This window comes from Schistocerca serialis, chromosome 4, assembly GCF_023864345.2.
Source record: "Schistocerca serialis cubense isolate TAMUIC-IGC-003099 chromosome 4, iqSchSeri2.2, whole genome shotgun sequence".
In the NCBI taxonomy this organism is placed as follows: Eukaryota; Metazoa; Arthropoda; class Insecta; order Orthoptera; family Acrididae; genus Schistocerca; species Schistocerca serialis.
Genome location: NC_064641.1, coordinates 896,985,500 through 896,999,034, shown reverse-complemented (window position 1 = coordinate 896,999,034; position 13,535 = coordinate 896,985,500). Strand labels below are relative to the sequence as shown.

The following is a 13,535-nucleotide window of genomic DNA, read 5'->3' as shown; positions in this document are numbered from 1 at the left end:
TTTAAATTGGTAAGACTTCATACAGAAATGCTGTGGCTTGAAATGATCAGTAATGGACTGTTATACTCAAGTTACATTCTATTATTCCTTCATCCAACATCTTACTGATTTCTTCTTGTACTTTTGGGCATACACTGAAGGGTACAGGATACAGTTTACAAAAGAAAGGAGTTTCATCCTTTCTCTTAAACCTACATACATAATCATCTAGTAATCCAGGCTTATCTGAAAATACTCTAAGGTACTTCAGAAACATTTTGTTCAAATCATCTTTTTTTAAGTCATTCAGTAATTCAGACTCTTAAGCTTTAGCTTTAATTTGTTCTTTTAGTTCGCCTTGCATTCCAATTGCACCAAGTTTATAACAGTACTAGTTACTATTAAGCAGATGTTATCTCCGTGTGTAATACCACTAACGTTTCCTTTAGAAAGTATTATGTATATGTTGTCTATACAGTTACACATTAAAAGTTGTGAGAAGAAATCAAGGATGACTATGCCATCAGTCAATCTACCCTCAATAAAACTGCAGATTCACTTTTGGTACTACTAAACAGATGTGTGCATAAATGTAAAATTATTCCACGTTATTGTTAATCATATTTTTTGTTTAATCTGTCTAGCTTTTACTCCCGTAATGCCTCCTACATATACACTGATTACAGGAAGTATTGAATAAACTTTTTTCTGTCTTAAAAATTCAAATAATAATTCTGATATAACAGAAATTTTGCTTTCCGAGTCTGTGTTTACTTTTACTTCAAAATTACTTATCGTAACTATAACTATTGGTTTTGTAATTTCTGTACATCTGATGCTCATCAACAGCTAATAGCCCATTTTTTAATGGTGCAATTTCACTTAAAGCTATAAATATTTTCCTACAAGGGCCTATATTCAGTTTCATACACCCTGGATCATGACTCTTCAACCAGGATATTGATTGTTCCCTGTTCTGTCCTTAAAATTGGTTGGGTTGACAAAGGGTTTTTCTCCTTGACATTTTCTTATGAAATTTTTTTGAGTTTTGGCTGTTTTGTTATACTTTATCTGTCTTTTAGCTGTTAAGGTCACCATGTGAAATGCTTCAGGTTGGCTTGGACTGTGTAGTGGTTTGTTATACTTCACCTCACGCACCAAACACTAAGTTGCCACCTCAACAATACTTTTATATACAATGAACGTTGCTTACTGAACATTTGGTTACCAATAAATATTATTAATCAGCGTCCAGCTAGTCTATGCCCAGAATCCATGTGCCTTCTTCCTTAAACTTGGCTCAGACTTTAGCTTTAGCTGTAAGAAGGCAAAGTTACTGAAAATTATTTTCTCGTTATCATTCACTCCATCACAGAAATAAGAAGTTATATTCATTTCACATTCGAATATCATTTTCAAAATTACAACTCAATCCATGTTAAATGAAGACTTACCATCTCGTATATTGCCTCTCTGTACTACGTGCATAACAGATCTAATGTTCAACTTGATAATTAACAATTACAATACATTTATGATCTTTGACATTTCGCTTTCATAGATTTCATGGAGCTTTCTCTTCCACACTGCCTGCTCGATGGAACTCCTACCCCCACCACAGCAGATAGGGTCACCTCACTGCTACCCAGTTATGTACAGTCACTTGATTGTTAGCTCTGGTATCAGAACCTACAATTTAGAACACCTCCCAACAGTGGGATGCTCACCACTTATCGACCACTCTGTCCTGAACATCTTTTCTCTGACATATATTTAAGGACATGACACCTGTCATTCAAGGAATGGGATGAATCATTAAAGTATATACATATTTGACACTGCTTTGTGCATGTGTTCAGTTGCTTTATGGCTTTGACTGCACTGACCTATCGAGTTAATTCCAAAAACTTAAATTGTTTGACGACAATTTGGAGTCACTTCTCTCTGTATGTCTTTTCTTTAGTAACTATGTACTCTGATGTCCCTCAATTTATTTTTCCTGTTTCAGCATCTACAAGCATTAGGAGCCAATATGTTTACCGAAAGTAAGTGCAGATACTGAACATAAGTGCAGAAAAATGGAAAGAGCCGTTTATTATATTCCTTAATATGATACAGGCAGTATTTAGTGGTACTCAACATCAGGAAGTTATTAAAGTCACAAGATTTTTTGTGAGCAAGTAACTGAATAAGAGGCAACGGAAATTAAAATGTCAGTTTATTACTAACATGACACTGTCCTCTCACAACACAAAATCTAAAAATTAACTATTAGTCGATGTCTCTTAAGAGACTACATGTATACTGCACATACCTATATTGGCTACATGTGCTCAGCATGTAGTAGCAAAAATTTGTTCCAATAATCAGATGTACAACTTCACAATGCTGTACGATATGTGCACCAAATGCTAACAAAATTTAATAACTGAAAGCTATTTTGAGTCATTGTATGATGATTTAATTATTAGGTAGTGGCATGCTTTTCTTTCTTGGCTGTATCTAACAAACATGGATTAAAATTTCTGTAGGAACACAGTAACTTCAGTTTTTACATCTGGCACATTATACACATTGTTTTGTCTTTTCTCCAAAGGGTCGCTCAAACGTTTTTTTTGTTGTCGCTACTCGGACATCAGGAAAGCCCCAGTGGGCACTTGCTAATTGTATATTTCTCTTGAGCAATGGAAAATTACAGATTTTACAACACTGCCTTATGCAGTAAAATGTGTGAAATGTGCAAATGAGAAGATGTCAATGCCTAAAAGAAGCAGAGGCTGCCTTGGGACTGAGATATTCAGTAGGGAAAAAAAGAGTAATTTGAGAAGCAAAGAACCACTAATATCTGTAATAAAATGAGAAACAATGTCATAAAATTAAGATTTAAAATGGCTTAAATATACAAATAATACCATACCAACATAGGTAGTAAATATCAAATTAATTGTATTCAAAGAAATGGAAGTTTGTCTGGCAAGTGAGAGGGCTTTCCCCTGCTTGGCAAGAGAGCCAGGACTGAGTTATCAAAGTGAGGAGAACCTTGGCCCAAGGACAAAGAAGTGGCCATCTCACAATGAAGAAATTGGGCAGCTAAAGTACCCATCACTTTTAAACAGTGTAATGGCAACATTTCTGTGAATGAGGTACAGTAATCAGCTAGACAGTGAAAAAGTCCAACCAACAGAGCATGAGTAGTTTCTCTTTATGGTGCGTAAATGTTTGAGCAATCTGTCAGTTAACTTATATGAATGTATCAGAATTTCAGATTGTATGAGTTTACTGTGAGTTATAACTGCTTTGATACTTCAAGTAAAAGGTCCTTTATGTTTAAACAGGAACTTTGCCTCTGTTTAAGTAATCAATCTGAACATACTGACATCCAAAATACTAGTACCAGCATCATATTACTAGTTCAAGTTCTGGTCAAGTCACCAACAGCACAGTATTTTAAAGTAATATTTATTTAGCTGTTTATGGTTTAACAGATTTCTAAATAAAATTGCACAGTTTTACCCTTTCAAGTCTGTCAAGTGTTTTCTTAAAATTCCACATTTCCTTCAATGTATATCACCCCCAGTTATAGCATTTCATTGTTTAAGTACAAGTTCTCATGTATGACAGTACTGAAAAATGTTAAGCTTTATATTAAAACTGAACAGTATTAAGTATAGGGAAACTGTGATTAAAGGTGGGTGAATTTTTAACTAATACATAAATGGCTATGCCTAAATCAACTAAATCTGAAGCATGATAATAAACACTAAATAACAGCACTATCTTATCTGCTAATATTGTTTACTGGACTAATCATCAGATTTCTTATATATCACTGTTTAGTTATTGTAGTGGAAATGAAAAAATATTTCCATAAATTTTTCTTTCATGCCCTATTTTACCCCATTAGGCTTTGAATTTCCAAAAAACACTGAATCACAAAGTTTTCAATTTGTAACTGAGAAGTCAAACACAAATCTCCCTAGCTGTAGCTTTAGATATGCTTTAGTAGTACTAGAATGATTTACTTTCAAAAAATCTGTCATTTGTTATTCTCCACCAGGGTTTCAATTACCTCTTGTCGTGCCCTGAAATGAGAAATGTCCTGCCCACTATCCTTCCCACCCCTCCCACAGTGGTATTCTCCCTCCACTGAACCTACACAATATATTCATCCATCCTTCCACAACACCCTGCTACCAACCCCTTAGCTCATGGCCCATTCCCCTGTGATAGACCTTGATACAAGACCTGTCCCATACATCCCACCACCACCACCACCACCACCACCACCACCACCACCACCACCACCACCACCACAAGCTGGCTGTCTGCATGAATGGCCACCAACAAACTATGGCCAAGAAACAAGTGGACCACCCTGTTACTGAACATGCTGCCAAACATGATAGCCTTCATTTCAATGACTGCTTCATGGTCTGTGCCATATGGATCCTACCCGTTAGCACCAGCTTTTCTGAACGGCACAGGTGGGAACTTTCCCTGCAATACATCCTATGTTCCCGTAACCCTCTGGCCTACACCTTTGTTAGTCACTGTCCTCATCCATCCAGCCCATTCCCTGCTCCCATTCCAGCACTACGCAGCCATCAGTCCACCACCACACCCAGTCTTTTTATTTTTTAAATTTATGTATCTATATATCTAATTATTTCTCTATTTATAAATAAAATAGAGAGAAACATTCCACGTGGGAAAAATATATTAAAACAAAGATTCTGTGACTTACCAAACGGGAAAGTGGTGGTAGATAGACACAATAAAAAAAAAAAACACACAAACACTAAATTTCAAGTTTTCGCAACCCACGGTTGCTTCATCAAGAAAGAGGGAAGGAGAGGGAAAGACGAAAGGATGTGGGTTTTAAGAGAGGGTAAGGAGTCATTCCAACCCCAGGAGCGGAAAGACTTACCTTAGGGGGAAAAAAGGACAAGTATACACTCGCACACACACACATATCCTGATATGCGTGCATGTGCGCGTGCCGCGTGTGCACGTGCTGCGTGTGCATACCTGTCCTTTTTTCCCCATAAGGTAAGTCTTTCCGCTCCCGGGGTTGGAATGACTCCTTACCCTCTCTCTTAAAACCCACATCCTTTCGTCTTTCCCTCTCCTTCCCTCTTTCCTGATGAAGCAAGCGTGGGTTGCGAAAGCTTGAAATTTAGTGTGTGTGTGTGTGTGTGTGTGTGTGTGTGTGTGTGTGTGTTTTTTTTTAATTGTGTCTATCTACCAGCACTTTCCTGTTTGGCAAGTCACAGAATCTTTGTTTTTAATACATTTATCTATTTATTTATCTATTTATTTAATTATTTATTTCTCTCCTTTTCCACTACTCCCCCCCCCTGCCCACCCCCCCTACTTCCCTGCTCTCCACCTAACCTGCAGCACTTCGCTGTCTGCCATCCCCACCATGCTATCCCTCCCCACCCCAGCCTCCCCCTTACCCCCACCCAGTCACCACTCCCATCATGCACTGGTGCTGCTGCTCGCAGTGTGGTTTCAGTTGTCCGAGACTGCAGTCTTGTGTACGAGTTGCGTTTGCATGAGAGTGTGTCTCTTGTTGATGATGGCCATTGGCCAAAAGCTTTAAGTGTGAAAGTGTTTTTGTTGAGCCTATCTGCGACTCACATCTCCGCTAAATACAGTAGGAATTTTGGTTGTCCACATACACATAATATAATAATAAACACACAAACAATTTTTGCTGTCTTTATTTTAAAAAATACAAGCAGTGTAAAGAGACTTTACATTTCTTTCTTTCCTCTTTCTCTCAGTAAATTACCTGGTCTGTACGACACTAGTTACAAAACCTCCGTGGCATTTTGCCCCGGATTTTTAATACCCCAGTCTTCAGAAAACAAAACCTCGATTTGTTTTATACAATACAATGCACTCTTGTGTAATATCAAAACTGAACACAAATTTCTTTCTTAACAGAAAATATTAAACACAATGAATATCTCTGAGGAGTATTACATACTGAAGTTTTCCATGGCAAACAGAAGACTTCATTTACATGTGGCAGCTATACTACTCATCTAATAGAAAAAAATAATCTTACACTTCATCAAGAAAATTAAGGAAGATACACTTTTCTGAGCATTTCAATTACACACTACATTCATATATGACTGACGTGAGAAATACAATGTGATTATCCTACATTTGGTTTTGCGCAGCTTCTTATATTTGTGTTCTTTATAAATTCGCAGTCTTAACTATGGTGTACTTCATACTGAATGCAAACTGTATCAGGAAATATATGCAGGCAACACTGAACCCTAGTGAACACCAACAGCAACCAAACATTTGAATACAAAAATGATCACAAATTAAAAGTGCCATATTTTCTGAAATGCAACTTTTAACAGTTTCATCTCATAAGCAACAGTGACATTTACTTAACCTTAAGTCATTCTTTACATACCTGTGTTTCACTGGAACTGACCTAATAAATTCAACACACAGTCAGCCTTCTAGACTAGGCAAAGGTCTGTGCTGTATTGGTAATATGTGCCTCAAAAGAATAAGAAATAAATTTGTACAGTTGGACTGCACACAGAATTTTAAAAATGCAACAATATTTTAAGTAAACTGATAATTTTATGAAACTGTCACGAACCTTCCTTCCTTAGGCAAGAATTGTGTTTTGAATTATTAGCATTATTGTTCTAAAAATCTGATGTAAATATAAAATTCTATTTAGAATGGCTAGAAAAAGAGAGAGAAAGATTATGCAGCTACTGATAGCCAACAAAACCAAGGTTTTAAAGACCTTCTCAAATCTAAATATTATTACGTGACTGCTGCACTTCTCTAATCCCAACTTAGCTTCCACTCACTCACTCACTGCCACTGTTACAGAAACTGAAGCAATAAAGAAATGCAAATACCTATACATTTAATAGTGACACAGTGCCCGTAGTGATCTGAATACTGGAGTACTTTCCCTACACCATTTAAGACACTATCTGTTCCCATAATGAGTAAAAATTTTCAGAACTTATTAAAGTTAATAAGCTTCAGATATATTTGTTCTGGTGATACATTTGTCTGAGTACTATGAATCACTTCTTGGAACTGTAATTTGCAGCACAAGCAATCTGAAAGCATTATGGATGCCATGATGTATTCTTATAGTCACTACTTCTCCAATTCCCAGTTACTCAGGGCTGACCCATAACATTTGTCTTATTTCAAAGAAACAATATGTTGAGATTCAATGGTTTACCTATGAGCTATTCCTACAAATACAATTTTGTAACTGCACTGTTCAGTACTGATTACTACTGATCGATATAACTTTATAGGTACTCTATTTATGCCAGAAGTTTATATCATATTTATATTTAATCTAAGCATAGTAAATATATTTAAAGAATCATCATTCTCAAGTACAAATCTAATATCCCTAACAGAAATGATTAAAAGCAGATACTGTGGGTCTTAAACAATGGCAATATAACTGTACCTGACATAGTAAAATATCTTTTTGATTAAGTATGACAATCGACTGCAAAACTCATTTTAAGCAAGAATTCTGATACCAAATAAATGACAATTACTTTATTACAATTAAAGTGAAGCCCAGCAGTAACTGGGAAAATGAGAAGGTAAAACACACACACACACACACACACACACACACACACACACACACACACACAAAACCTGTAGGCATATATGCTCAGCAGAAGGTTGCAGCCTCAAGTAACTTTGTCATTGCGACAAGAGAGCAATGACTGCAGGTACGTGAGCTGCACAGGCTTGTGCTGAGAGAGCTGCTCCAGCGCGTCTTCCACAGTGAACCATTTCCTTTGGCGACCTGTTAAGACAACCACTATTAGAAACCACAGTCATTGAAAGGAAAAACACAACACACATTTCCTTGACCAAGTTCCAAGTGCCATACCAAAACCCACGAAAATATTCATCCAAGTGATGGCTATCCATTATTTTTCTTTTTTTCCAATTTGGTAACAGATTCTAGTTGTAGATGGTAGTAAGACAAAGAGAAATTAGAAAGTAGACACTGCAAATACAGGGTCTGGCAATAAAACCTCCCTCATTTTAATAGGTTGTCACAGAAAAGCTAAATACGATAGTGGAAAATTACTTATTTATGAAAAATACATACCATTGCCATTTTGAATAATTTGGTTTTAAAAATTGTATCTGCTAAATGGTGTCCTCCACTGTTGACACACTGACTAAGTCTCTCCCAAAAGTTCTCCATACATCTTCATGTCATTTCTCTTGGAATGGCTGTCACTTTTTGAGTAATGGCCTATATGTGCTTGCAGTGTTGTGGGATGATTGTACACTACAGCCTTTAAGTGTCCCAAGGGGGGGGGGGGGGGGGGGAATCATAAGGTGATAAGTCAGGCGACCTTGCAGGCCGCATATGTCTCCTTGCAAAGAGACAAGATGACCAGGAACAAACTTGCACAATATTTTCATAGAAAGCCGAGAGGTGTGGGGACACTGCTCTGTCTTTCTGGAACCACACTTCTTGATTTTCATGAACTGCAATAAAATGGTTTAGCCTAAGTTGGAGGAAGGTCTTTAGCATACGACAACTCGATTTGAATTAACTGTTACTGTGTGGCCAACTTCGTTGAAAAAATACAGTCCCCATACAAAACATTCAGCAACAGTGCATCAAACTTTCACATGAGGGCTGTGTAGTGGTTGCCGACAAATTTCTTTAGGGAATTCTGCAGCTCAGTAATGGAAATTCTGTTTGCTTACAGTTCGTGATACAAGGAAACTGGCTTCATCCGAAGAAAAAAAAAATGAAGCACCAAGTGGAATGTTTTGAAGAATTTCCTCACCCACAGCTATGCGAGTCTCAAAATCTCTTTCACTTAATTCCTGGGTAACCACCATTTTGAGGTGTGCTTATGAAGTTCTCCATGAAGAATTCTTCTTACTTCCTATCAGATAATCCCAGGGCAGCTACATGTTTAAGTGCTGAACACACTGGTAATTGTTGCACAGACACACTCACATGTGCCGCATTTTCTGGCGTTGTTTCAGTCTGAGGATGGCCAGGAGGTTTTCTTTGAAGTACTGAACCTGTCTTTCTAAAGTATGGCACCTACAGTCTAATAGTTTTTCTATCCGTGACACAATCATGTCAGCCAAGTTTGAAACATCTCTGAAATGCTTATCGAGTACTAATCATAGAACCACCATTACGAATAAATTCCTCCACAACAAAAGCATGATGCACACTGAAAATGGCACATACAGTACTTTCAAACGAAACATACTCCACATCAGTTTCCTCGCTACAACTCGCACACAGGCTATGTCAAATGCGGGACGTTTTATTGCCAGACCCTGTATATAATAATATTATAGTAAAACAAATAAAAAATCTAAGAACTAAATCCTCCAAACAAGGTTTTGGAGGGTCACTGAGCAGGGAGAAGAGATTAGTACTCTCCAGGCTGTATTCAGTTTTTGCAAAATATCCATTGGGTACATTGGAAGAAGGAAAAAAGGCGGGGGGGGGGGGGGGGGGGTGAAGATTGTTGGAACTGGTATAAAGTTACAATTAAGGGACAAAATGGGAGTTCAGCACTCGATGGAGTCACGTGCGGAACAACATAAGATTTGTTACACACAATAATTGAGAATCTATGTCAGCTAGATTTAGTAGGAAGCAGAGTGCACTTAAATTCTCAAAATATAGGTTGTGAAGTATAGGTAAGTGTTGTACAGGCATAAGAAGTAAAGTCTGTTGAGGGCTGGAGAGATGGTCATCAGGAGAGAGGGTTTTGAAATAAAAAGAGTGAAATGAAGTAAGCTGACTGTGTTCTGAAATTACATGTTACGTAAGGGCTCACAACGGCCAGCCTGAATGATAGTTGAATACCAGAATATAAAGAGGGCGAGGTGGTCGTTCACGTACGAGCTGGCTGGTAACTACTTGAGAGCAGAGATGGGCAAATTGCCTGAATGTGTGTGCTCAGTCTGAAAGACTGACTTAAGATAGCAACTTGACTGTCTGCTCCCCAAGTCAATGGCTAGCAACTACCACGTGGCCTCCTCCCCACCTGCAGATGCATGTGACAGTTTATTCAGGAAAGTTGTGCATGATGCTGGTTAATTTAGCAGAAAATGTGGCTCAATACTAACATTTCAAGTTCCACCAGGTACATATGCGACTGTGGTAACAGACATTGCTAGATTGGTTGTAGATTCAAATACGAAAGCAGTGAAGTATAGGGTATAGGCTAGGTGCTACACAACAGATTCATATCAGGTTATTTGGTCACCAGTATTGTGATGCCAAGTGATGGTTTAAGACAAGTAACAGAGGACATATGGCCGTGTGTAGAAATATTTGTGCAGGAGATCATGTGATTATAGTATCAGATATTGGAGTGACTGAAGAGAGTACAGCACTGAGGGTGATATGTCTGAAATAGGATCAGCTACTCTATACCAGAGAGTGGCCACAGCCAGCCTTGGGTGGACATGCTAGTAATCCCTGTCAACACAGAGCTGGATGGGCTGCTGCTGGCTGAAAGTCTAGCATCGGGAGTACACTAGACATAGCCTCCATCTGAATGAGAGGGAAGGATAGGTTAACTGCTGATCTGGCACAGAATATATGATGGGGAGGATGCAACCAAGTGATATAGGCCGAGAATCACCTTTTCTAAGTTAGTGTCATCATCCAGAGAGGCAGCAGATTTCTGCAAATTGTGTAAGAAACCAACAAAAGGCACGGTTATTTTTCAGAATATCAAAGGATTAAGAAATAAACTAGTTGTGAAAATGGTTCATGTGAGACATCTGATGTGAAAACCCCACAACATTTCATTGGCGCAACTGACCAACATTTTCAGCTGCAATTAAGACTGCCGAGATGTGACTGAAGCCTTTAATTTTTGGCAGTCAAAGTAGGAAATACGCAGGTGTGAAGGCACCAAATTCTGTTACAATAGAGTAAAATTTTTTTACCAGTTGCCAGAGGACAGCTACACCACTTGTAAGATGGTCAACCAAGAGCTTTGGTGCATGCACAAATGCTGTAGTTCATATTGTGCTTTGCTGTTGGCCACCCCAGAGCTCTCTGTCAGGAGCTGCATGCCATGTGTGTCCATGCTGACATATGATCATCTTTGCCATTGTCATCAGACTGCCACTACCAAAGTGTTATTCATTGTATGACCTTCCATGCTGCAGTCACTAAGAGTATAGAATTGCCAGCACTGTACCCCATCTTGTGTTAAGTTTGTATTCAGTGTCTCTGTTCACCAGATTTATCGAGCTGCAAATTTCCATCTCTTCTTTAATAATGCAGTCTTGACATATGTCGAAGAGAGAATTTTGTTATTTATGCTGTCCATATTGTGTCCCATACTGAGACAATGCTCGGCCATTGCTGATTTATCTGGCTGGTCCAGACATGGGTCACCAATGTTCAACACATCTACACTGTGATCAAAAGTACCCAGACACACCCAAAAACATACGTCTTTCATATTAGCTGCATTGTGCTGCCACCTACTGCCAGGTACTCCATATAAGTGATCGCAATAGTCATTAGACATTGTTAGAGCAGAATGGGGTGCTCCACGGAACTCACGGACTTCGAACGTGGTCAGGTGATTGGGTGCGACTTATGTCATATGTCTATATGCGAGATTTCCACACTCCTAAACAACCCTAGGTCCACTGTTTCCAAGGTGATAGTGAAGTAGAAACGTGAAGGGACACGTACAGCACAAAAGCGTACAGGCCAGCCTCGTCTGTTGACAGACAGAGACCGCCGAAACTCTAAGAGGGTCGTAATGTGTAATAGGCAGACATCTATCCAGATCATCACACAGGAATTCCAGACTGCATCAGAATCCACTGCAAGTACTATTACAGTTACGTGGGCAGTGACAAAACGGATTTCACGGTTGAGCGGCTGCTCGTAAGCCACACATGTTGGTAAATCCCAAACGACGTCTTGCTTGGTGTAAGGAGTTTAAACATTGGACGGTTGATTAATGGAAAAGCGTTGTGTGGAGTGACGAATCACGGTACACAAACTTTTTTTTTTTTTTTTTGTTTTTGTGGTTTTAGGGCGCACAACTACAGTGGTCGTTAGTGCCTAGACCAAATTAGGAATGCACTGCAAGGCACAATGTTAAAACAGTAACTAAAAAGAACAGCACTAGAAAAGGCACATTAACAAGCAAGGGATTAAAAGAAAATAGCATAATCATATGTCCTTAGACAGGTTTGTCAACTGGATAAAATGAAAAACGCGAGCAGCTGCTCCTGGGTCATCCGCTAAAATTTCATCCAGAGTACATGGCAGGCCAAGGTAGAGTAGTAAAATTCGGACAGGATGTTAAAATGTGGCATACCGTCAGCACTTGCCCACATGGGCAGAACAGCACCGGCGCAGCCATCAGCAGATGGCGGTGGCTGAACCAGCAGTGTCCAATCCATAACTGGGCCAAAATGACCTCCTCCCGCCGAGAAGGGCGTGAAGACGTCATCCCAGCCGTGGGGAGAGGTTTCAAGGCCCAAAGCTTGTTATCAGTAAGTGCAGACCAATCGGTATGCCACAGCGATAAAATGCGCTGACAAATGACCCTGCTAAAATCAGATGAAGGCACACAGCATGAAGCTGTCCGAGGCTGGAGGACCGAAGCCTTGGCTGCGGCATCTGCAGCTTCGTTCCCATGGATACTGACATGGCCAGGAACCCACATAAAGGTAACCGGAAAATCATCATACGTCAGGTGCTGAAGAGAGCGTTGGATCCGGTGCTCGAAAGGGTGAACCGGATACAGATCACTGAGGCTCTGGATGGCGCTCAGGGAATCACAGCAGATGACATAAGCAGAATGTCGGTGGTGGCAAATGTAAAGAACAGCCTTATAGAGGGCAAACAGCTCAGCTGTGAAGACCGAACAATGGCCATGGAGCCGGTATTTGAAACTGTGTGCCCTGACAATAAAATAACACCTGACACCATCATTGGTCTTAGAGCCATCTGTATAAATGAAGATCATATTAATGAACTTCGAACGAAGTTCGACAAACCGCGAGCGGTATACCGAAGCTGGAGTAACCTCCTTTGGGAGCGAGTGAGGTCAAGGTGAACGTGAACCTGAGCCTGGAGCCAAGGTGGCATTTGGCTCTCACCCACTCTAAAGGTTCCAGGGAGTGAAAAATCAAGGTGCTGAAGGAGGCGACGAAAGCGAACTCCAGGGGGTAGCAGGGCAGATACATACAACCCGTATTGATGGTCGAGAGAGTTGTCAAAAAAGGAGCGATAAGACAGGTGGTTGGGCATTGCTAATAGCAGACAGGCATACCAACAAAGCAGTATATCGTGCCGGTAGGTTAGTGGCAATTCACTAGCTTCAGCATGAAGACTCAACGGGACTAGTATAGAACGGTCCGATCGCAAGACTTAATCCCCGATGTATAGAATTGAGGTGGCGTAAGATGAACAGCCATGCAGAGGAGTATACGAAGCTCTCATAATCCAGCTTTGAGCAGACAATTGACCAATATAG

The 13,535-nt window shown here is 39.6% G+C and overlaps 1 protein-coding gene across 3 annotated transcripts in view; it reads right to left on the bottom strand.

Moving 5' to 3' along the window:
* Window positions 1–5,687: 5,687 nt before the first annotated feature.
* The window catches only part of LOC126473569 (diphosphoinositol polyphosphate phosphohydrolase 2), a 175,285-nt gene continuing 167,437 nt past the window's right edge, over window positions 5,688–13,535 (bottom strand). For all 3 annotated transcript variants that reach the window (XM_050100704.1, XM_050100706.1, XM_050100705.1), the window contains one exon: window positions 5,688–7,819. In XM_050100704.1, coding sequence (XP_049956661.1) covers window positions 7,701–7,819 — 119 coding nt within the window. In that variant the 3' untranslated portion in view covers window positions 5,688–7,700. The remainder of the gene's footprint in view (window positions 7,820–13,535) is intronic.